A 26,287-nucleotide genomic window follows, 5' to 3' on the forward strand; every position below is an offset into this window, starting at 1 on the left:
TATTTATTTATATACACACATTCTTTCTCTCTCTCCTTTTTTTCCCTCTGTCCCTCTGACTATACCCCTTGCCCATCCTCTGGGTTTTTCCCCCCTCCCCCTTTTCCTTCTCCCTGGACCTCCTGTCCCATGATCCTCTCATATCCCTTTTGCCAATCACCTGTCCAGCTCTTGGCTCCATCCCTCCCGCTCCTGTCTTCTCCTATCATTTTGGATCTCCCCCTCCCACTTTCAAATCTCTTACTAGCTCTTCCTTCAGTTAGTCCTGATGAAGGGTCTCGGCCCAAAAAGTCAACTGTACCTCTTCCTAGAAATGCTGCCTGTTCTGCTGCGTTCACCAGCAACTTTGATGTGTGTTACAGCATCAGTGACCTGGGTTCAATTTCAAGTGCTGTCTATGAGGAATTTGTATGTTAGCCCTGTGACTGCATGTGTTTCCTCCCACAATCCAAAGAAAAATAGTATGCATTAGTAGGTTAATTGGTCACATATGTGTAATTGGGCAGCACGGGCTCATGGGCCAGAAAGGCCTGCTACTGTGCTGTATCTCTACATAAAATAATAAATAACTGAGTAAAATTGAGAGCAGAGGAGAGTTAAAGTACATGTATCTGATTCAAATTCAAAGTATGATTAGGCTTTCAGGTTGATATCAAATAAATAATTAGATTGGAGAATAATTCTGTATGATACAAATCAGTAGAGGGGAGTGGGAAGAGAAAGGGAAAGAATGTAAGAAAATTAATGAGCTTGAGAACAATATAACAAATGATAGAGAAGAGTGGAAGGAAGGTAAATGAAAGGCAAGATATGGTTTGTTCATTTCTGTGCAACAGAGGATCCATTTGTTGGCTCTCAAGAACTTGCATCGATAATCATTTCATGTGTCAATGCACAATGTAAAACAAACATTTTTCAATGACTCAGTGACCAATGAGAGTATAACTTGAGAAAAACGATACTACTTACAGAAACTAGTCGTTCCAAACTTTCCATCCTCAGGATTTCATGTCCTCCCTTTGAAATGGATTCCACTTGTGTATCCTTCACAGCTTGCAAAATTTCTTTCATACCATGCTCAAATTTTTTGTTTTCTTCTCTCAGTTCATTCACTGTAACCAATATTACTTACATTAGTAAAGGACCAATAGTTTTACGCCAGATTTTGTTGGCATCACTAAACTATACTGATACATGGAATATTACACAGAAAATAATTAGACCACAGACAAGGTGGCAGGATTAGGCCATGCAGCCCATCCAGTTTGCTCTACCACCATCATGATCGAGTTATTACCACTCTCAAATCATTTCTTCTGCCTTTTTCCCTTACATTGACACCCTCACTAACCAAGAACTTATTAACCTCTACTTTTAAATATACTCAATGACATGGCCTCCAATGAATTCCAGATTCACCGTGCTCTGATGAAAAAAATTCCCCCTTGTCTCTGTCCTTAAGGGATGACTTTCTATTCTGAGGCTGTGTTCTCTGGTTTTACAATCTCCCACTATTGGAAATACCTTCCCCACGTTCACTCTATCTAGGCCTTTCAGTATTCAGAGGATTTCGATGAGATCCCACCTGGATATGGAATTCTGGAACACTTAAAACAAAATAAGAAATGCATTTACACAGTATCTTTCCTCATTCCAGGACATTCTAACGTGCTTTACCACAAAAGGAATACTATGTAATAGCAGGCGTGCTGGCGTCCCGTAACAGTAGCTGCATTTACTGCTCTGAAAGTTCTTATTAAGAACTCAAACCTTTTCATATCAGGGAAGGTTTCCATTTTGTCAATGTGTAGCTTAATGTGGATCATGTGGAATTCCTGATGTAAATACACATGAAATACTGGGTGAACTCAGCAAGGCAATAAACAGTTGACGTTTCGGGCTGAGACCTTTCACTGAGACTGATGAAAGGTCTCAGCTTGAAACACTGACTGTTCATTTCGCTCCATAGATCCTGCTGAATTTATCCAGCATTTCATGCGTCCATGTTTCCAGAAAGAAAATAGGACTCTCTCATTCTGGATGCTCTACATTACTGAGCATATTTGGTGGCCAAGTACTCGCTGTGCTTCCATGGCAGTGTACACCATTGCACTCTCCAGCCATGGCAGCCAAGCACATACATAAGCTTGGGCCACATACATACCAAGATGACACTGGTCCACTCAAAGTGTAACTATGTGGCCTTTATCAGGAATTACACACCATGCACGTGTGAAGACTATTATTGTGTGCTGCACAATCTTGCAAACCAAAGACAGCAACCAGTGCGCAAAGACAAAACAAGCAACTTAAAGGCCATGAGATGTAGACTGAAGGAGAAAGATGCCTAGGATGAAGGTGGTGCAACAGAGGATCCATTTGTTGGCACTCAGCAACCATACCCTCCAACCAGCTATAAGGGACTCCCTGACGGAGTGACACATCTCCCCACTTGCCTGCAAAATTCACAATTCCTAGTGGCAGGCAAGTGACACTGTGCACACATGAACTCTATCCACCATTTTGCTCTTTTTTGTACTATCATTTATTCAAATACTTCTTATTGTACCTTATAGTATTTTTTATACATATTGCACTGTACGGCTGTCACGAAACATGACTGATACATTGAAATCAATACCAAGATAATAAACCAATAATCAGTTTGCAAATCCAAAATGGTGCATAAAACTTCCTTATATCCCGCTTTACGTATCCACCTGGTTTGCTTTTAACATGTAACTGAATGAATCCTTACTTCAATTACTTAAACGGATTGTTACAATATCTCTATACTTCCTGGTGAGTGGTACCTCAAATCTACAAATAACATACACTTTCTTTCTCAATTTCCATGCTGCAAATAGAAGCAGTGGATCATTCCAACATATCTTATGAGGACACGATTTTTTTCCTGTAATCCTCCAGAATGAAATTCAAGCTCCTGAAGCCAATGTAGCTAAGTTCTCTGATGGTGGACACAATGGAAGCTGCACATGTTGGAAATCTTGAGCAACACACACACACAGCACCTATGGTGGGAAACAAATAGCCAATGTTTCAGTACAGAAGGTTCTCAGGCTGAAATGACGACAGCTTATTTCCCTCATTAGATGCTGCCTGACTCGCTGAGTTCCTCTGTGGTTAGCTTGACTAACCCGCTGGAGCTCCTTCCTGGGATGCATCTCACTACAGCTACCTCTCTCTTCTCTGTAAATGCCTTATCTATGACAGCTATAACACGAGCTGCTGCTGTCTGGCTGCCATTTGAAGTGTGTGCTTAACAGCCAATGCCCTTCTCTGACCACAGTGTGAAGTTCCGCTGAAATACATTAAGTTTCATCGGGAACTGTCCAAGTCCTAACTTAGTAAGTTTCTCTGTATAAACCATCTTAACATGTTTCACTGTGGATTTCGCCCAATTTCACACGATGGCCCCAATGTAGCTGTAGAACTGAAAGGAACACCAAGCTAATGTACTGGTATGCAATCCAGTTTCAAGGCAGGAATCTTTTAAGTCCATTAATGAAAACAGAAGAACGCTTGGTTTAACCCTCACCTGAAAGAGTATTTATACTTTTATACTTTATACTTCATAGTCGCCAAACAATTGATACTAGAATGTACAATCATCACAGCGATATTTGATTCTGCGCTTCCCGCTCCCTAGATCACAAATTGATAGTAAATATTAAAAATTTAAATTATAAATCATAAATAGAAAATAGAAAAATGGAAAGTAAGTTAGTGCAAAAAAACCGAGAGGCAGGTCCGGATATTTGGAGGGTACGGCCTGGATCCGGGTCAGGATCCGTTCAGCAGTCTTATCACAGTTGGAAAGAAGCTGTTCCCAAATCTGGCCGTACGAGTCTTCAAGCTCCTAAGCATTCTCCCGGAGGGAAGAGGGACAAAAAGTGTGTTGGCTGGGTGGGTCGTGTCCTTGATTATCCTGGCAGCACTGCTCCGACAGCGTGCGTGGTAAAGCGAGTCCAAGGACGGAAAATTGGTTTGTGTGGTGTGCTGCGCCATGTTCACGATCTTCTGCAGCTTCTTTCGGTCTTGGACAGGACAACTTCATTGCACATCCTCAGTACTCTTCATTGGAATGTCAACTGAGATTTCTTGGTATGGAATAAGACACATTAACCACTAACTTTGTGACACTGTCACGATGGACTATCAGTTACATATATGACATATATTAAAAAAACATAAAACAGTGCATTATTTACTGTTAGGCACTAATCATGGAATTACAAATACAATCAGAAAAGTTATCTACTTCCTTTTGTACACATGTTCCTATAAACAATTTTAATGAATGAAAGGGACTTACATTTTGCTTGCAGCTCAGCATTTTCCGTCTTCCTTTGTTCCAATTCCTTCTCTTTTCTTTCCAGTTCTCTGGAAATATATTCATTCTAAAATGTAATGAAAAATTAAATACGATTAGTTGCCCAGTTCAGGCTTGAGTTTTCAGAACTATAACTGCCCCATTTCTCCACATATTTTTATTTCAGCCTCTGGAAGTGCTTATTGTAAAAAATAAAGACCCAGATGAATTCAGGCACAGGAGGATTGGACACCAAAACGGAAAGGGCTGTTGCACCATTAACTATAAACTCCTAATGTAAGGATTTGGTAATTAAACACTAGTGGATCGCTATCAATGATTGGGGTACAATTCCCACTGCCATCCATGTACGTTCTCCCCGTTCCCATGTGGAATACTTCTGGGTGCTCCAGATTCCACCCACATTCTTAAGACACACAGGTTAGAGTTATTGAGTTGTGGGCATGCTATATTGGTGCCAGAAGCACGGCAACACTTGCGGGCTGCCCAGTACAATCTTCGCTGATTTGAGTTGATGCAAACGACACATTTCACTGTATGTTTCGATGTACATGTGACAAATAAAGCTCATGTTTAAAATTCTAAAGATCTTTATCATTATTTAAAAATTTTAAATACTGCATATCTCCCATCCACCAAACTTCCTCAGACTGTTCATTTGTCCATCATTTTTGTTGAAGTGAATTAGTTTCCCCAGCTATTTCAGCTCTCTTAAAATTTAATCGATGTTCCTTTTCTTTGCTCTGCTGTGCCATTCTCTTCTTCCAATTGCCTGCACCAGCTCATACCTTGGCCCATATTCTCCCAAGCATTCCAACCCTGTATCCCATTCCGGGACTGCTGCCTATTTTCCACATAACCTTAATGATCAAAGGAATGAACTGCAAAGGAATTAATGTATAAATCAGTGGTCTTAGTAGCAAAAGAACATGTTACAACGTTCAAGCTCCCCACTTCCCGAATATAGTTACTCTTGTACTACCTGCATCATTTGTCGGTTGAGTTTGGCAAGCTCAAATTCTGCATTCTGGTACTCCCCTTCCTTTTTCAGTAATTCTTTGCGTATCTGATGGTTCTAAAGATGCATTAATTCAATTAGAATACAGATACAGTTTAAATCTCTGAAAAATATCCCTATATTAATAAATTTAATAACAGATCCAGCTCTTTTGTGAGTCCTATACGTTTGATCTGAAGCTTGCTCTGAATGTACACTCGTATAAGTTGACTATGTTAACAGACAATGGTGGGGAACCTGATGTGGCTATGGTGTTGAAAGCAACACCATGCTGGTGCACTAATGTGAATTTTGAGGCACAAACACAAAATACTGGAGGAATTCAGCAGGTCAGGCTGCAACCACAGACAGGAATGAACAGTCGATGTTTCGAGCTGAGACCTCTTGGCCAGTTTAGTCTGATTTCATTGGTTGCGAAGATGGAGTCCATTATTAATGGTGAAGTTTGGGGGTATTTGGAGGCGCACGATAAAGTAGGCCAAAGACAGCATGGTTTCCTTAAGGGAAAATCTGGCTTAACAAATACAGCATGTAGGAATTTTTTGGGGAAATAACACAATAGACAAAGGAAGAGTCAGTGGATGTTGTTTACTTGGATTTTCAGGAGGCAAGGTGCCGCACTTGAGCTGCTTAACAAGAGCCCAAGCTATTACAGGAAAGATACTGACATGGATAACTTTGGCTGATTAGCAGGAAGCAAAGAATGGGAACATAAGGGGCCTATTCTGGCTGGCTACCAGTGACTAGTGGTGTTCCGCAGCAGTCGGTATCGGGACTGCTTCTTTTCACATTATACGTCAACGATTTGGATGACAGAATTGATGGCTTTACACCTAAGTTTGCAGACAATACAAAGGTAGCTGGAAGGGCAGGTAGTGTCGAGGGAACAGGGAGCCTGCAGAAGGACTTGGATCGAGAGAATAGGCAAAGTAGTGGAAGATGGAATATAGTTTAGGGAAATGTATGGTCACGCACTTTGGTAGAAGGAATAAAAGCATTGACTATATTCTAGATGTTGAGAAAATTCAGAAATCTGAGGTGTAAAGGGACCTGGGAGTCCTTTTGCAGGATTCCCTACAGGTTAACTTGCAGGATGTGTCAGTGGAAATAAAAGCAAATGCAACGCTAGCATTCTTTTCAAAAGATCTAGAGTTTAAAAGGATGTAATGCTGAGGCTTTAATGAGGTATGGGTCAGACTATTGGGAGCAGTTCTGGGCTCCTAATGCTGACAATGGGGAGGATCCAGAGGAGGTTCAAGAGAATAATTCCAGGAATGAAAAGGGTTAATGTATGAAGAGCATTTGATGGCTTTAGGCCTATACCCACTGGAGTTTAGAGGAAGAATGTCGGGGCTGGGGGTTGGATATGATTGAAACATATTGAATATTGAAAGGCCTAGATAGAGTGGATACGGAAGAGATGTTTCCTAAATTGGGCAAGTCTAGGACCAGAAGATCAGATCAGATGAAAGGGATGTCCAATTAGAACAGAAATGGAGGAATTTCTTTTGGAGTGTGGTGAATCTGTGGAATTCATTGTCATATATGAGTGTGGAGGCCATAATTAAAGAACTATTAAAGCAGAGGTTGATAGGTTCTTGATTAGAAAGGGCGTCAGAGGTTACAGGGAGAAGGCAGAAGCATGTGGTTGAGAGGGATAATAAATTAGTCATGATAGAATGACTGAGCAGACTCACTGGTCCGCATGCTTTAATTCTGCTCCTCTGTCTTATGATCATGATGCTGCCTGACCTCCTGAGTTCCTCAAATATTTTGTGTGTGTTACTCTGGATTTCCAGCATCTGCAGAATCTTTTGTGTTCGATTTTGAGGCAGGAATCTTTTATGTTCACAACTGAGAGTAGATAAAAGCCTTGGTTTAACCCCTCATCTGAAAGACTATTGCACTTCCTCAGTACTCTGAACTGGAATGTCAGCTGAGATTTCTTGGTATGGAATTTAAGCTAATAGCTTGACTTGTGACAACTTTAGAACAATGCTTTATTTTCCCTCCTTTTCCCGGGTTGCACAGATCCTACAACATTGGTTTAAAGGTTCCAATTTGACAGGAAAAGTAAGGAGGGGAACAGGCAGAGGGAGCAAAGGGTACAGATGCAAACAGAGATGAGGTACAATTTATTTAGCCAGAGGGTGTTGAATCTGTTGAATTCATTGCCACAGACAGCTGTGGAGGACAGTCCATTGGATATATTCAAAGTGGAGGTTTATAACTTCTTGATTAGTCAGGGTGTTAAAGGTTAAGAGGAGAAGGCAGGAAAATGTGGTTGAAAAGGATAATAAATCAGCCATGATAGAGCAGACTCGATAGACCAAGTGGCCTAATTCTGCTCCTATGTCTTATGGTCTAAAGAGGGATGGGGAAGTATGAGACAGGGACAAGAAATAGGTGGACCAAGGAAGGGCAAAGGATGGTAGACAGATGGAGCCAGGCAGGGAAGGGGTGGGGAGACAGAGTTAAGGGAACCAGGTGGACAGGAGAAGAGAACGAAGGTGGAGGCAGCTGCTGTAGAACGCAAAGACTACCAGTGTTGGGACGTAATAGGTAAAGAAGTTGATAAGGGGAAGCAAAGGAAAGATGGAAAAGCATGTGGAATGTGATGTGGAGAGAATCTGGAGGGTAAAACATGTGAGAAGAAATGGACGGAACTGAGGGCAGGGGAGTGGACAGAGACAGACATCACAAGAGGCAAGGGTTACTTGAAATGCAAAGTCTAAGGGGTAATTGTAAGTGATGTGAATTCCAAAAAACACGAACATTGACTACTTGGTCAGTTCTGAGTTACAAGTTCTGTGAATCTCTCGGCTTTTTAAACTGTGGCAGATTGTAATGTTTCTTCTAAAGAACGAATCATTTTTCAAAATAAAAATTAAGGCATCCATTACCAAAAAAAAGCATCTGGGCAAAAGTGGGAAGAAGTGGGAAAAACCATGGCTGTGAAGAATAAATTAACCAAATATTGAGAACTTATGATCATTAGATTTGCTTTGTCAATTTGTCTGTGCATATTTAACGAAGAATAATTTAATAATAGTGTAGTTTTAGAAGACAGGTCTAAGCTGTAAACATGCTATGTTTTGTTGTTATAGAACATAGGTAATGGTAATATTAAACAAGTTGTACAGCATTATCTGAATTAGAAACCTTTGACAAGGGCTGGCTGGTGGCGCAATGACATCGGCGCCGGACCCAGGAGTGGAAGTTCCCAGGTTCAAAACCAGTCGGGTCTGCTCCCGAGTACGCTTTCCATTTGTGCCGGGTTGAGTGTCGAGATCACAACTCGGCCTCGTAAAATAAAGGGAAAAATACTGCGAAATGGCTGTGTGAGGAGTGGCACGCCACGCAGTCTCTCTCTCGTGGAGCCACACAGTCTCTCGTAAAAGCCATGAAAAAGACATCATCACGGACGCACAGACGCGCCAAAAAAAAAACCTTTGACAAAAAGTTGAGAGAATCTAACCTGTGATTTAAGCCTTGATAGTTCTACCCTTAGCTGCTCTATAAGATCGTCTAATGGTTCGTGGTTTCTTGCTAGGTTCTCAGCTGCCTCAGTTGAACTGATTGCCTGCACTGGTTGAATACTCTCAGACTTGTGGACAGCTTCTTCCCCAAGCGGCATCGTTGTATTATTTGTTTGTGTCTCTGCCAAAAATCCCTCTGATGACTGAGACCTGTTCGGTGTTTTCTGTTCATACTGATCAGTTTGTACAGATTGTTCCTTTTCAAAACTTTCTATCACTCTCGGTAGGGAAAAAGACTGTCTTGCACCCTGGGAAGATACAGAACTGTCCCATTGTACGGATTCCCTTTTAGAATTCCTCGAATGCTTTGGTGGCCTTTCTGACTGCACTATTGACTTCCGAAGAATATCTGAAATCTGATCAGACATTTTCCTCAATGCCAGGGCCCTATAGTCTTCAGCATTATAAGATCCATCAGCAAAGCCTCTTCGTACTTTGTCATCGTTATCAATGTTTCTACCGCTGGCCTGTATTAAAATAGAGCAGATTCAATTCTACATTTAATTATGTTATTTCCTCTCAACACCCTATTGTAGTATTGTAAATACTCTAAGCTAGAAATAGGTAAATAATTTCAAAGAGGAGGGAAAACTGCTACAAAATTACCTTAAATGAATCATCAAAAATTATTTATAGCTCATCATCTGATTAGCATTGCCAACAAATATTTCTTGTGTTAATTTGGATTTAAATTTTGAGAAAATCTTTCTCATTCAGTAGGTCACATATTGTAGGCTGGCTCATTTTAGAAATATCATCTCAACTGGCACTAGTCACACCAGTTACTGCAAATGTCTGCACGACTGGAGAGATGGCTGTTACATTGTATGAGACATAACCATCTTGGAAATAATCTTTTTTACATTAATGTTTTATTAATCATAATCAAGAATCAGAGAACTGTGGACACATTTCAGCATATCATGGAAAGCAGCCTCCCCTCCGTGGACTCTGTATAGCAGCCAGCATAACCTTAATGCATGGGGCAGCGTGGTAGTGTTGCATTAACATAATACTTTACAGTGCCAGCAATCAGGATTCAAATCCTCAGATTTTTCAGGGAGTCACATAGGTAGGAACTGTGGTCAGTTGAGGGAAAAAAAATGAGTGAACAAAAAAAAGAACAACACAATTTAAATCCCACCCAGGCAGTCAGGGAATTTAGCCAGTAAATTCTGTAATTAAAATTTTCCAGTGTTGGTAATGGTGAAATGAAAATTCTTCAGTTGCCAGAGAAGGAAATCTGCCATTTTGAACAGAAACAGGTTATTTGGTCCATCTAGTCCATGCCAAACTATTATTCTGCCTAGACTCATCACCCGCGCCTGGACCATAGATCTCCATATCCCTCCATCCACGTACTTATCCAATCTCCTCTTAAATAATGCAATTGGACTCGCATCCAACACGTACTCTGGCAGCTTGTTCCACAGTCGCACCATCCAGTGAGTGAAGAAGTTCCCCTTAAAAACTTCACCTTTCACCCTTAACCACTAGTTCAAATCTCACCCAACCTCACTGGAAAAAACCTGCTTGCATTTATCCTAACCATACAAAGTTCAAAGTATGTTTATCATCAAAGTATGCATAAATTATACAAGCCTGAGATTCATCTCCTTACTGGCAGCCACAAAACGAGAAACCCGAAAGAACCCATTACAAAATAAAGACTAACAAACACCTAATGCACAGAGAGAAAAAAAAACACAAAATCATTCAAACAATAAAAGAAAGCAACAGCATTCAGAACTAAAGTGAGTCCATAGACGTGAAGCCCAGAGCAGGCCACAGCCTCAGCCTCAGTTCATCACACAGTGGAGCAAAACCGAGCTCACACAGCTGAAGTGAGTCCATAGATGCGAAGCCCAGAGTACCCGGAGCAGGCCACAGCCTCAGTCTTGGAGTCAGTGCCGCAGAGAGCGGAGTAAACGTTGCAGAGTAGTGAGCAGAACTGGCTGGATCCCAGCCTCTGGTCCCAACAACCAATCTTTTCAATCCATCCAGCCTGGCGTTTAAATTCTCTAAACAATGGGTCGTCCCTCGTACGAGGACCCGGGCTGTCACATCAGTACGTTTTGGGCCTGGATCCCGCTGCCACGTTCTGGCCTGTACCTGACCTTTCCAAATGAACCCAGCACTTAGATCGATCCAACCTTGCTATTGATTTAAGTGGACAGGCTCCGAAACTCCTCTGCTGCGACTTAGATCGATCCAACCTTGCTATTGATTGAGGTGGACAGGCTCCGAAGCTCCTCTGCTTCCAACTTCTTTCCGCTTCACACAGCCCAACTCTGTCTCAATCTTGCCCCTTGACTATGTGTAGACCTCGCTCCCACTTTGCATCACGCACACACACACTTCAACCCTCAAGTCAGCTTCACCTTCACTTGCCTTATTGTTTGCAGTGATCATTTACCACAATTTTCCACAAAAAGTGTTACTAATAAAGTATTTAGTTGTATTTCTTGCTTTATGAACCACCAGTAAGCTGCTGTTATTTTCAGTTGCACCAACTAAAACCAGAAGGGTTACACCCCTCATAATTTTGTATTTTGTTATGTGTCTTCACAGAACCACACAGGAATATGGTTGACTCCTAACTGCTCACTGAAATGGGCTAGTCAACTTCTTAGCTCATGGGTACCAAGTCCTGACCTTGACCACAATAGAGGTATGTGCATAGGGGAGTGATCTGCACACCCACAGCTTCAATAAAGTTGATAGAATTTAAAATCAAGATAAAGCAAAGGCATTACCTTACTCTTTAAATCTGAGGCGGATGTACCCAACGATGTTTTCGCTGTTGCTTCCCCATCAGTAAATCGATCGAACAACCCCAAATCATCTGATGAAAATGCTATAAAGTACAATATGTTAACTACTGCTTTTACTTAACAGTATTTATTGGTAACACTGCAGTATATGATGGTATGAGGTGTGGTAGGGTCACAGTGTCGTACGGCATGGAAACAGGCCCTTTGGCCCAACTCATCTCTGCTGACCAAGACACCCATTTGAGCTCGCCCCATTTGACTGTGTTTGACCCATATCTCTCTAAACCTTAACTATTCATTAAAATACCTTTTAAATCTTGTTACTGTGTCTGTATCAACCATTTCCTTTGGCAGCACATACCACATATATATCCCACTCTGTGTGACAAGTTAAACCTCAGGTTCATATTAAATCTTTTCCATCTCTTCTTAAACATATGCCCTCTAGTTCTTGATTCCACATCCCTGGAATAAAAGACTGTGTGCATTTATCCCCATCTACGCACATCATGATTTTTCACATCCCTCAACCTCACTTTAAGGAATAAACTGTCCAACCTTTCCCTATGACCCAATCCTTCAGATCATCATAAACCTTTGAACTTTTTCCTATAGAGCAGTGGTCCCCAACCTCTGGGCCGTGGACCGATACGTTGCCGTGAAGAATGCAGTGGTGCAGCGGTAGTCCGAACGCACCCAGCACATCTTTTAGAAAAAAAGCCGAAATAAACAAGCTAATTAATTAGGCACCACCCGGCATGTAAATGTCGGCCCAGCTCAGAGGCAACCATTCACTATGAATACCCAAGCGTTCACTGCGGCAGAACGTATGACTGGGGTCACACCAACAACTGTAAAGAAGCAAAATGAACTAAGAAAGTCTGCAGGGCAGAAAAAACAGAAATTTCTCCTCATAAGAGCAGGATCATTTCTTCATAGATATATCATGCGTAATGCACTGTTCCTTTAAGTTCTATATATTGAACAAATCCCAGTCACTTTCTACACACACACACTGTGGTATAGTTTTACAGGTGAATTACCAAACCAGCCCCCTTTCTAAACTGATCCATACTGGTGACACTATGTTGTCCAAGTATCATCAACAGTTGTGGATGTTCCTCTGATGGTTCCATCAGACATAGCACTTGCCCTTTAAAAATGCCCGCAAACTTAGAGTCAAAGAGTTATAAGGTAATAGTGCACAGAAACAGGCCCTTCAGCAAGCATCTCTACAAGGGCTTCCGTGATTTCTTCTCTGACCTTCCGTAAGGTCTCGGGGTGTACTTGGTCAAGTCTTGGGGATATGCTCACCCTGCTTCCTGCTTATGGAAAAATTTTTGCAATAACATTTACTCATGGAAATTCCACTAAACAATATTAAAAAAATGGCAGAGATAGGCCTTCAGCTACCATGTAATAACACCGCTAATTTGAATTTAACCTCACCTGAACATTCCTTCCTGTTCCCAGTAACACTCAATTTCCCTGTGAACCAAATACCTCAGCCTTGAATATAATCAATTACTTCCAGGGATGGGAAACTAAAAACTAGAGCGTAAAGGTTTAAGAGAGAGGGGAAAGATGTAAAATGGGTTTCTTTACCCAGATGGCAGGGTATACAGAACAAGCTTCCAGAGGGAATGCTTTAGACAGGTACAATTACAACACTTAAAAGACATTTGGATAAGTACATGGATAGGATGGGTCTGGAAGGATATGGGTCAAACACAGGAAAATGCTTAGTAAGCACCATGGTCGGCATGAATGAGCTCGGCTAACTTGGATAATTCTCTGAGATAAAGAATTCCAAAGATTCACACACCTTAAGAGGAAAAATTTCTTTGCACCTACATATTAAATGGGTAAATGTTTACTCTTAAACTATACCCCATAGTTCTAGATTCCCCTACACTGAGTATGTCAAATCCACTCAGCATCTTTTAATTTCAAATATACTTCATCTGGACTGTAATGTGTACTGGCCCAATTGGCTCACCTCATTAGCCAACTCTGTCACCCCAGGACTGAATTCAGCGAACCTCACAGAACTATGTTCATTGCAATATAATTTTCTTTCCAGTATTAAGCATTGGCAGACTTTTTAAAATCAACTTCTACTGTTTGTTAAATTTCTGTATTTCATGCAAGATTCCAAGAAATCTTAATAATATACTAAAATGAAACTAAAACATACCTATAGAACTTGTACATGTGCTTTTATCTTGGGCCATCTTGCGAATTTGCCTCTTTAACACTAGTCTTTCTTCCTCTAGGCGTTCAATCTGAAATTGGGAGTGTTATGAGCATTTGGATTTATAAATGAAACAAACTTACCAAAGCCAAGCAGGTACATGGCAGGCTATTATAGATAACCAACCTCTTTTAGCAGGATCTGGTTCTCCGCTTGAAACTGCTGTTGCTTCAAGTGCTTCCTCTGTTTAAATTCAGTCAAATCAATTAATTCTTTTGTTTCAAGGCCTAAATGCAAATTATTTTCCATGAGTGTGGAAAAACAAAACTTTCATATCAGCATTCTTCAACAACAGAAGCCACAAAGAAATAACTGGTAGAACACTCTTCACTGAATTAATTCCAGTGACAATGTTAAATTTTGGGAGTATTATCATGTACACCTGTACTTCACTTTTAGTGTGATACACTGTAAAAAAAAATGCACAAACCCCACTGATCAATTTTACCTGCTTGTAATATCTAAAGAATCAAAAAAGAAACATTTGATCTCCGTGACATTGATCATGGTGAGCTGAAAGATCAACAAGGATACCACACAGCTGCTGTGGAGGCTGGTGACCATAGGCCACTATTCTGGGTGTGAGTGGGTGGGTGGCTGGCTGGGAGGGTGGGAGGAAAGGGACTTGCTTTGCTGTTGTTGGTTTGTTATTGAACAATGTCAGCATGCTATGTTGATGCTGGAAATGTGTGGTAACACGTGCGGGCTGCCCCCAGCCTGTCCTTAGGTTGTGTTGGTTGTTAACGCAAACAACACATTTCTCTATATGACCATAAGACATACGAGCAGAATTAGCCAATTTGGTTCATCAAGTCTGTTCTTGCCTTTCAACATGTGACAAGTAAATTAATCTGAATCTAAACACTGCAAATGTGTTTATTTGGAATTGTCAGCACAACAGGTTGCATAAGAATTTTCAAAACTGAACTGAAATCATGATCAAATATTCTGACAAATATGTGCCTGTGTATAGGAAATACAATGACAAAATAGGCACTCCCCTGGTTACAGATGCCCAACTTACCAGAATCAGGTTTATTATCACTGATATATGTCATGAAATTTGTTGTTTGATGGCAGCAGTACAGTGCAAGACAGAACAATAAGTTACATTAAAAAATAAACTAAATAGCACAAAAGAGGAAAAATGATGCAGTGTTCTTAGCGCCTTTACACTTGTGTACTGAAGGTTTGCAATATACAATTGAATTAAATGGACTGTTCAGAAATATGATAGCAGAGGGGAAGAAGGTGTTCATAAAATATAGAGTGTGGGTCTTCAGTCTCTTGCACCCCCTCGCTAATAGTAGCAACGAGAAGAAGACACGTTGCAGATGCCGAGGGTTTTTAACAATCAGTGTTTGGGAGAACATTGGGAATGGATGGTGATGAAAGGCTGTGAGGAACCTGGCACATTCTGCTGGGTGGGAACTGGGCATTTCCAGATGCCTTCTCTTCCCCACTCCTTTTCCAGAACTATCACAATCAGGGCTGGGAAGAACCAAGCAGAGCTGGGAATGACAAACAGACTCATTGAGTCAGTGAGAATGGCAGACAGCTACTCTTCCCGCATCTTCTCACTCTCCTTTCACCACTGTCCTGGGGTTAGAGGACTGTGTATGTGCATGAGTTGGTGGGTGAAACAGGACGTGTTTCATTGTTATTGCTTTGTTACTTGGTACATTCTGTTTTGTGGTGTTCTGCTGAGCTATGTGGACATGCTATGTTGGCAACCGAAAGTGAAGTGACACTTGCTGCCGTCTCCAACACATCCATTGATGTGTCAGTCGTTAGTGCAAATGACACATTTCACTGCACGCTTTGATGTACATTTGATAAATAAATCCGAATCTGAATGTTGAGTTATGTTGGTTGTTAACGCGAACAAAGCATTTCACTGCATACTTCAATGTGATAAATAATGAATCTGAATCTGACTCCAAGTGCATTATCAAGTGTTAAATGGGCATTACTAGTTGAATGAGCAGTCTTTCCGTTTCGTGCCAGTTATGTTTTGCAAATCAGGTGGCAAAAGCAATTAATAACACCTACAATTTCCATCAAATGACTAACAAGAATAAAAATGTGGAATGCTTCAAGCAACACTAATCCTCCATCATAGGAAAACATTGGTAAATGTTAATCTGAGCTACTGATGATAATAACTTCAAGCTAATCTAGGGCTGCACTGCACTGAGAGTTAGAGCTCTGATATGCTTATGTACCTAACTGTTCTCGCATGCTCTCGTTTTCATCCAAAAGATCATTTATCTTCAATTCAAGCATATTGATGTCTTTGGTCATTGCTTCAATTTGACGATCTCGAATTCTGATATTGTTCTTGCATTCTTTTATTTCAGCAACGGCATTTTCCAATCCATATATACCCTAGTACAGGATGAGAGTCAACAGTGTTAATTGTTTCTTTTTGCTCTATGATAATCAGATGTGGCTGTATATTATTGGAGTTAAGACACAAATAAGCTATGATCTCAATGAATAGTGAAAGAAACCCTGTAAAACCTACCCTCTGTCCCATGTTATTTCTCACAATGTCCATTTGATCTCTAAAAACCAAAACTGCCTCAAAAAGAGCAGAAAGGATTTGCAAAAATGATATTTCATTAATGCAAGTCATAGAGCTACAGCGCAGAAATAGGCCCTTTGGCCCATTTAGTCAGTGCAAAACTGTTATTCTGCCTAGTCCCATTGACCTACACCTGGAACAAAGCCTTCCATATTCCTCCAATCTACATACTTATCCAGACTTACCTAAATGTTGTAATCGAACCCACATCCACCACTTCCTCTGGCAGCTCGATCCACACTCTTACCACCCTCTGAGTGAAAAAGTCTTCCCTCAGGTTTCCCTTAAATATTTCACCTTTCACCCTTGACCAACGTCCACCATTTCTAGTCTCACCCAATCTCAATGGAAAAAGCCTGCTTGCATTTATTATACCTATACCTTTCATCTATCAAATCTTCCTTCATTTTCTACACTCCAGGAAATAAAGTCTTAACCTATTTAACCTTTCCCTATAACTCAGGTGCTCAAATCCCAGCACCATCTATAAAGATACAAAGATCTGGGATTGCTGTCTATGGAAGGGAGGGGTCATGGTAAATTTTAAAAGAAGCGTTAAAAGATTCTGAAGAATTTTGATTCATTAAGGGCAAACTATTTACTTTAGAAGGAGGAATGGTAACAAAATGACATACTTTTATAAATTGGTACCCTCTGAATAAAAGATGATTCAATAGTGCCTGACAAATTTTAATAGGAAATGAAAATAAAAGATATTGATGAAAGAGCAAGAGAATGCAGTTGATTAGATTGTTCTTTCAAAGAACTAGTTTAGGTACAATGGTCTTCATCACTCACAGGGTGGTGACAGTGTGGAACAAGCTGCCACAGGAAGTGGTAAATACGAGTTCAACTGTAACATTTAAGAGAAGCTCGGATAAGTATATGGATGAGAGGGGTATGGAGTTGTCCAGGAGCAGGTAAATGGGAGAAGGCAGCAGGCCAGATTGACACAGACTAGAGGTACCGAAGGGTCTATTTCTATACTGCACTATTCTATGACTGTACATTGTTTAAATGTTGCATAGTTGTTTTAACACTGTTTGATGCAGGAACTAATGACCAATCATTCAATTGCTGATATATGGTATATTTGCAAAAATGAGAGAATGGACACAAAGTCTTTTTTTTAAATGGAATTGTGTTAGATAAAAATTTTTGCCATAAAAGGTTCCTGTTCTTTATAGAATAGTGCTATGCTATCTTATAGACTGAATTAATAGGGCTAGAAGGTACACTTCCAAAGGTATGGCACTTTTCTCAGTGCTCCAATGGACCATCTAGATTATGTGCTCAAACCTAGATAGTAGAATTTAAATCCATAATCTTCTGACAGCTCTCAATGAGTAAAGATAACTTTATCAAGCCAAATTTAAAAAAATACACCATGATTATTTAAAATACATCAAGTCTTTTGATTAAGTAAAGATAGAAGGTTTGATGAAAAATTAAGGAAAAGAGTTCCCTAGCTTATATTTATAAATGAGAAACTAATGACTTATTTTACTTCTTTATGAAGCACACTGTTTCAAAAATATTCACTGTTATGCAATTTAAAAAAAAGAATTAGGAAAACAAGGCAAAAACAATACATTTGTTCGAAAGTCCTGTGAGTACAAGGTTAGGTAGTCATTTTCATAACAATAGATTTTATGCATTTTTCCTGATGATATACATCACTCATTTACATATCACTTTTAACTCAGTAATGTATTTCACTGGAGTATTATTAAATAATAATGATAATCAACTAAATAAAACAATATTAACATTGACAACAAAAAGTTTGCTCAAAGAGGTAGGTTCTCAGGAACATAAGGAGAAGAGAGCAGTTGACAAGCAGAGAAGTTTTGATAGTGAATACCAAGACTGGAGAAGATTACAAAGCGGTAAAATCATGAAAAGGATTTAGAAACAAGAAGAAATAATTCTGAACAGAATCAGAGCTCAACTGGAAGATAAAAAAAAAACAAACACACATGTTGGAAATGTCAAATAAAAACAGGAAATGCTGGAAAAAAGTTTGGCAGATCAAGCAACATTAGGGGAAATACGAATAGTATATGTTTTGGGTCTGTGACCTATAACTAGGATTTATTTTCACTGCTGGGAGAGTCTTGAACAATTAGACATAGTTACAAGATAAGGGGCTGGTCATTTAAAACACAGACGATATAAATTTGGAATTCTCATCCCTAGAACCCTTATCTTTCGAAGTTCTCAAGGGAAGGGTAGACAACTTTTGAAACATTAGGGAGCTGAAGACTACGGTGAACTGGCACAGAAGTTCAGGTCATCAACAGCAGGGCAGGCTTAAGGGTCCAGGTAGCCTCCTCCTGTTCTTACTTTCTTGTGTTCCTATAAAATATAGTAAAGGCAAGTAAGCACAGTGGTGGTGGTGAATGGGACTTGGTGGGGAATGAAATATAAACAACAGGATTTTGGATGATTTCAGCCTAACAGAGAGCAAATAGATGTCGGCCAGCCAGGCATGCATTAGGATTATCAAATCTGGAACTAACAAAAACAAGGATGAGGGTTTCAGGAGCAGATGAGCCAAGATAAACTAGAATTGGGCAATGTTATGAGATGACAAAAGATGGTCTAAAAGGCAGTATGGTTTGCAGAGAGGAGCACAGACAAGTAAGGCCATCAGTATTGTAGATCAGTTGTCAGAAGGAGATATGGCATCCACTGCTACAGAGTAGCTCCTGCCAGGGATTTAAGACATCACAATATTTGCTGAAGGAATTTCTGCCATTGTTTTACTGGATATTCGAAGACTGGAGGACTGGTTAAGTAAAACTGTCAATAATACAAATACAGAAAGTGACAATGTGACTATTGTAGATAATTTTTGGCAGCAATTTTGACTCAGATAAGGGAAAGAAAAAGATTGGACACCATCTCTAACCCATTTCGCTCTCACCTCACCCTGAAAACTCAGAATTAGTGATTTTTTCCTTATAGGGAAGTTAACTGAATATTTTAGCTGTGAAATTAAAACAAAAAGTGGTTCCATTAGACAAACGCAGCATGGATTCAGAAAGGGCAGGTCCTGTTTGACAAACTTACTGGAGTTCTTTGAGGACATAATGAGTGTTGTGGATAGAGGGGAACAGGTGAATGTCGCATACAGTGCAGAGGAGGTTCACCAGGTTGAAGCCAGAGATGAAGGGGTTAACCTATGAGGAGAGATTGAGTCGCCTGGAACCATACTCTCTGGAGTTCAGAAGAACGAGAGGGGATCTTATAGAAAGATACAAAATTTTGAAAGGGATAAATAAGATAGAATTAGGAAAGTTGTTTTCATTGGTAGGTGAGACTAGAACTAGGGGACATTGCCTCAAGATTCAGGGGAGAAGATTTAGGACAGAGATGAGGAGAAACTATTTTTCCCAGAGAGTGGTGAATCTGTGGAATTCTCTGCCCAGGGAAGCAGTTGAGACTTCTTCACTAAATATATTTAAGAAACAGATAGTTTTTTACATAGTAAGTGAATTAAGGGCTATGGAGAAAAGGCAGGTAGATGGAGCTGAGTTTACGGACAGATCAGCCATGATCTTATTGAATGATGGGGCAGGCCCGATGGGCCGGATGGCCTACTCCTGCTCCTATTTATGTTCTTCATGTTCTTAAAAAAAATGATCACTTACAGATTCATAAGCCCTCAAACGAATTAGTGATTCCCCCAGTTCCTTGTCTTTTTCTTTTGCATCTTTCTCTGCAACCTCTGCAATTCGTTGTGCTTCAATGGCTGTTTTCTCCGATGCCCGTAGCTTCTCCTGTAGTGCTCCGATTCTGGATTGCTGATTAAGTGCTGGAAAACCTTGAAGAAGCCAGAATTGTGTTACAGTGCCAAACTGATCCACACCTACTACTAAGTTACTTTACATTTAGATTGTGTAAATGTCTACAGTAATTCAAAGCCAAACTCTCAAATCCCTTTTTTGTTATGCATCACCCAGCTTCAAAATTTCCAAATAATTGATGTACTTAAGAAACAAAAATAGTTCCATAACTTCCCTCTGCTAAGATGCTGCTCTTAATTACTCCTCAATTTTCCTGGTACATAACCATTTTTCTGTCAGTTATGGCCTCCTCTACTGCCACATTGAGGCCATTCTCAGGTTGGAGGAGCAACACCTCTTTTCCCAGCTGGGTAGCATCCAATCTGACATTATGAACATCAATTTCCCAAAATGTTGACCATCTATTTCTCTCCATAGATGCTGCTGAGATCTTCCAGCATTCTGTGTTTGTTGTTCTGGATTTGCAGCATTTGCAGAATCCGTTGTGTTTACAAGTTGCTGTCTAATTTGTTATTTTCTCCCCAATCCTTAACCTTCTTGTAACCCGTTTTCTGAAAATAGATTTCCACCAGAGCCACCATTCACTAATTTCAAAGTCCATTGGAGTTTACTTTCCAGATTTACATTTCACTTCTTTTTAAACTCAGCCAGTTATTAATTTCTTTTTTACCTGAAGGTTCCAGAAGTTGCTAAACAACTGTGGGAAAATCAACCCCAGATGGCTACCTTTGCTTTTGAATGTAGCTGCTATAAAGGACACTAACAAACACACTTCCACATTCAACTGAATATGTTTTTTTAAATAGCCTCCTCTATTTCCTCAATTTCCCTCAGGGTCCTTAGACCAAACCAATCATCTACCAGTACCTCTTCCTTAAGATCCACTAATTCCTCTGGTAATGTCCTACTACTTCACCTATAATGCCGTTTTTAATAAATTTGGCCATTTACCTCCTTCATTTTCAATCTCACCATAATATTTCAACAGCTTCAGTCATTTAGGATGTTTTGTATACATTCATATCATTTACTTGCTTCATAATATATATACAAAATAACAAGTACTTGATTCCTTCTCGAGCTGCAATTTTAAATCTTCGATGATTTGAGCATTTGTATTCATCTCATTGGTGTACTGTTCTATTTGCTCCAACAAAACCTTAACTTGGTTGTCTCGCTCTTGCAGAATCTGCAAAAAGAAAAAGAAAACTTGTATTCACTTCTTATTTATTTAGATATACAGCATGGTAACAGGCCCTTCTGGCCCACAAACTTGTGCTGCCCAATTACATCCATGTGACCAATTATCCTGCTAACCCATATGCCTGCCTTTTAAATGTGGACGGAAACAATACTACACGGAGGAAACCCACAAGGTCGCAAGGAGAATGTACAAACTTCTTACAGACAAAGGTGGAAATGAACCCAGGTCCCTGCCACTATAATAATGCTATGCCAACAGCTACATTACTGTGCCTTAAAAGCAGACCTTTTAAAAATAAATAGTAATAATAACAAATGAGAAATCTAATCTAAGCATTAACAGAAGCAAGAGTCTTATAGTTTTTTTATATTGTGTTTTTCCCCGATCTTTCTCATTTTTGTGTGTGGGGGAAGGGGACTTGGGGGTTGATGAGCCTGTTCTGTTATTGTTCCATTATTTTGTGTGGGGAGGGAGGAGGGGGGGATTTGGGGGTTGATGATCATGGTGCCATTCTTTTCTCTCTTAGTTTTGTGGTTATCTGGAGAAGAATAATTTCAGACTTGTATACTTTGATTATAAATTAACCTTTGAACATTTACAAAGCTCAGTGCATGATGTTTATTTGCCAATGGTCTTTATCCTCTCTCAAATATTCTGTCTCCAAAACTTGAGCATTAAGTGTCGGCATGGGGTGGGGGGGGGGCGGGGTGTCATGATGACAGGATGCTGGTGAGGCCGAACTTAGTGTTGTGTTCAGTTTTGACTGTCCTGCTATAGGAAAGATGCCATTAAACTGAAAAGTGTGCAGAAAAGATTCACAAGGACTTGAGGGATTGAGCCCACAGGGAGAAATTGCACAGGCTAGAAATTTATTTCTTGGACTGTAGGAGATAGGAGAAGTGGTCTTATAGAACTGTGTAAAATCATAAGGGGCTTACGGAGGGTGAACACACACAGTATTTTTCAGAGGGTTGGGAAATAAAGAACTTGCAGCCGTAGATTTAAGGTAAGATGAGAAAGATTTAACAGGAGCCCGAAGGGCAGCTTTTTTAACTAGTTGTTTTTACATAAAGTGAAATCCAATAGTATGAATGGCAGTGATGCTTCACTACCAGATGAACTCAATGCCTTCTACGCCCGCTTTGAAAGGGAGAATTCAACTACAGCTGTGAAGATCCCTGCTACACCGAATGACCCTGTGATCTCTGTTTCAGAGGCCGATGTCAGGCTGTCTTTAAAGAGAGTGAACCCTTGGAAATGGAAGGTCCTGATGGAGTACCCGGTAAGGCTCTGAAAACCTGTGGCAACCAACCAGCAGGAGTATTCAAGGACATTTTCAACCTCTTACTGCTACGGGCAGAAGTTCCCATTTGCTTCAAAAAGACAACAATTATACCAGTGCCTAAGAAGAAAAATGTGAGCTGCCTTAATGATTATCGCCCAGTAGCGCTCATATCTACAGTGATGAAATGCTTTGACGGTTTGGTTATGACTAGGCTGAACTCCTGCCTCAGCAAGGACCTGGACCCATTGCAATTTGCCTATCACCACAATAGCTTAACGGCAGATGCAATCGCAATGGCTCTCCACACGGCTTTAGACCACCTAGACAACACAACGCCTACGTCAGAATGCTGTCATCAACTATAGCTCAGCATTTAAACCATCATTCCCACAATCCTGATTGAGAAGTTGCAGAACCTGGGCCTCTGTACCTCCCTCTGCAATTGGATCCTCGACTTCCTAACCGGAAGACCACAATCTCTGTGGATTGGTGATAACATATCCTCCTTGCTGATGATCAACACTGGCGCACCTCGGGTGTGTGTTTAGCTTTAGCCCACTGCTCTACTCTCTATATACACATGACTGTGTGGCTAGGCATAGCTCAAATACCATCTATAAATTTGCTGGTGATACAACCACTGTTGGTAGAATCTCAAGTGGTGACGAGAGGGCGTACAGGTGTGAGCTATGCCAACTAGTGGAGTGGTGCCGCAGCAACAACCTGGCATTCAATGTCAGTAAGACGAAAGAGCTGATTGTGGACTTCAGGAAGGGTAAGACGAAGGAACACATACCAATCCTCATAGAGATCAGAAGTGGAGAGAGTGAGCAGTTTCAAGTTCCTGTTTGTCAAGATCTCTGAGGATCTAACCTGGTCCCAACATATCGATGTAGTTATAAAGAAGGCAAGACAGCGGCTATATTTCATTAGGAGTTTGAAGAGGTTTGGCATGTAACAAATACACTCAAAAACTTCTAAAGATGTACCGTGGAGAGCATTCTGACAGGCTGCATCACTGACTTGTAAGGGGGGGGTGGGGGGGGGGGCTACTGCACAGGACCGAAAGAAGGTTGTAAATCTAGTTAGCTCCATCTTGGGTATTAGCTTACAAAGTACCCAGGACATCTTTAGAGAGTGGTGTCTCAGAAAGGCAGCATCCATTATTAAGGACCTCCAGCACCCAGGTCATGCTCTTTTCTCACTGTTGCCATCAGGTAGGAGGTACAGAAGCCTGAAGGCACACACTCAGTGATTCAAGAACAGCTTCTTCCCCTCTGCCATCCAATTCCTAAATGGACTTTGAACCCTTGGACACCACCTTACCTTTTTTAAAAATATACAGTGTTTCTGTTTTTTTTTGCACATTTTTTAAGCTATTCAATATATGTATACTGTAATTGATTTATTTATTATTATTATATTTTTTTTCTCTTCTATATCATGTATTACATTGAACTGCTGCTGCTAAGTTAACAAATTTCACATCACATGCAGGTGATAATAAACCCGATTCTGATTTGAAAGGGTGATATGTATGTACAAGTAGTGGTCAGAGGAAGGGTCAAGGCTGGTACAATAACAACTTTTATAAGACTTTTGGACCAGGTACATGGATTCAAAGTTCAAAATAAATTTATTATTAAAGTACATATCTGCTCCATGAGATTAATTTTCTTGCAGACATTCACAAAGAAATACAATGGAATACGAAACTAAAAAGACTGACAAATCAACCAATATGCAAAAGACAAACTGCAAATACAAAAAAAATAAATGAATAAGCAATAAAACAAAATACTGAAAGCATGAATTGTAGAGACCTTGAAAGTGATTGGAAAGGTTTAGATGCCTGCAAGCCAAATGTTGGCTAATAGATCCAGTTTGGATGGAGCATCTTGGCTGGAATGGCACCAGTAAGGACCAAGTCCTGTTTCTGTGCTGCATAACTCTATGATTCCAAAATACAGTGGCTTCCAGTTAATTGGGACAGCTCCTAAAGAACAAAAATTAATCAAGAAAATACCCAGGATTCTCTTTGTTTATTTGGGATGCTATGCCACTTAATTGGGACTGGAGACTGCTGCCAAACAGTTTTTAACAAGCATCAGTTGTGTGCATGTGCATGGCCATTAGATACTACACTGTATTTAGAGCGAAAAGTTTTGAAATAGTGTCGAATGCATGTGTTTAAAATAAAACTGTAGATGCCAATAATCTAAAAAAAAAGACAGAAAATGCTGGATATGCTCTGCTTGGCCAACTGAGTACCAGTTTGAGTACTATAATTTGCTAAACATGGATATGTACCTCTTTGATTTAAATCTATGACATAATACTAAAATAAATTTGGTAGCAATCAAAAACTATGAAACGCAACCATCTCTCACTGCTCCCCATCTGTAATTTCTTCGGCTCTTCAACTTTTCAACCACATTTTGACTCAGACTTGCCTATCATTTTGGATCTCCCCCTCCCCCTCCAACTTTCAAATCTCTTACTCACTCTTCCTTCAGTTAGTCCTGACGAAGGGTCTCGGCCTGAAACGTCGACTGTACCTCTTCCTAGAGATGCTGCCTGGCCTGCTGCGTTCACCAGCAACTTTGATGTGTGTTGCAAAAACTATGAAATTTCTTTTTAATTTTATAAAAGGGCAAACTGATGCATTCTTCCTCATTTGAGAGAATATTTGAAAAAATATTTAAAATGGACCTCAAGTAAAATAACCAAAGCTTCATGGAACCCAGTCTCCCCTCCACGGGCTCTGCCTAAACTTCTTACTGCTTCAGTAAAGCAGCCAGCACAATTAAGGAGCCCACTCACTCCAGACGTTCTCTCTTCTCTGCTCTCCCATCGGCGGAAGATGAAAACTTGAAAAGTACCATGCCCCTAGGCTCAAGGACAGCTTCCACCCTGCTCTTACAAAACTATTGAATGGTTCCCTAAAATGATAAGATGGACTCTTTACTTCACAATCTAATTTGTTATGACCTTGCAACTTACTAGCTACTTGCATTACACTTCCTCTGTAGCTGTTACACTTCATTCTGCCTTCTGTAATTGTTTCCCTTGTATATCTCAATGCACTGTGTAAGCAATTTATAGTCCTAGAGCACTATTACACAGAAACACGCCTTCATCCTAGCTAGGCCCTGCCGAACCGTTATTCCGCCAAGCCTCATCAACCCACACCTGAACCATAGCCTTCCATATCACTCCCACTCATGTACCTATCCAAACCTCTTAAATGTTGAGAGAGAGCCTGCATCCAGCACCTCCACTGGCAAATCATTCCACACTTTAACACCCTGAGTGAAGTTGTTCCCCCTCATGTCCCCCTTAAATGTTTTACCTTTCACACTTAACTAGTTCTAGTCTCAGCCAACCTCAGTGGAAAAAGCCTGATTGCATTTACTCTATCGATACTCATCATTTTGCATACCTCCATCAAATCTGGAGG

General features: G+C 40.3%; 1 protein-coding gene across 2 annotated transcripts in view; it reads right to left on the bottom strand.

Moving 5' to 3' along the window:
• Window positions 1-26,287, bottom strand: part of cep290 (centrosomal protein 290) — a 171,445-nt gene that overhangs the window by 126,367 nt on the left and 18,791 nt on the right. For both annotated transcript variants that reach the window (XM_072268142.1, XM_072268143.1), the window contains 9 exons: window positions 21,404-21,527; window positions 20,183-20,355; window positions 16,165-16,327; window positions 14,066-14,166; window positions 13,883-13,970; window positions 11,668-11,768; window positions 5,337-5,429; window positions 4,337-4,421; window positions 970-1,112 (listed from right to left, as the gene is read on the bottom strand). In XM_072268142.1, coding sequence (XP_072124243.1) covers window positions 970-1,112; window positions 4,337-4,421; window positions 5,337-5,429; window positions 11,668-11,768; window positions 13,883-13,970; window positions 14,066-14,166; window positions 16,165-16,327; window positions 20,183-20,355; window positions 21,404-21,527 — 1,071 coding nt within the window. The remainder of the gene's footprint in view (window positions 1-969; window positions 1,113-4,336; window positions 4,422-5,336; window positions 5,430-11,667; window positions 11,769-13,882; window positions 13,971-14,065; window positions 14,167-16,164; window positions 16,328-20,182; window positions 20,356-21,403; window positions 21,528-26,287) is intronic.

Source organism: Mobula birostris, chromosome 9 (assembly GCF_030028105.1).
Source record: "Mobula birostris isolate sMobBir1 chromosome 9, sMobBir1.hap1, whole genome shotgun sequence".
Lineage (NCBI taxonomy): Eukaryota > Metazoa > Chordata > Chondrichthyes > Myliobatiformes > Myliobatidae > Mobula > Mobula birostris.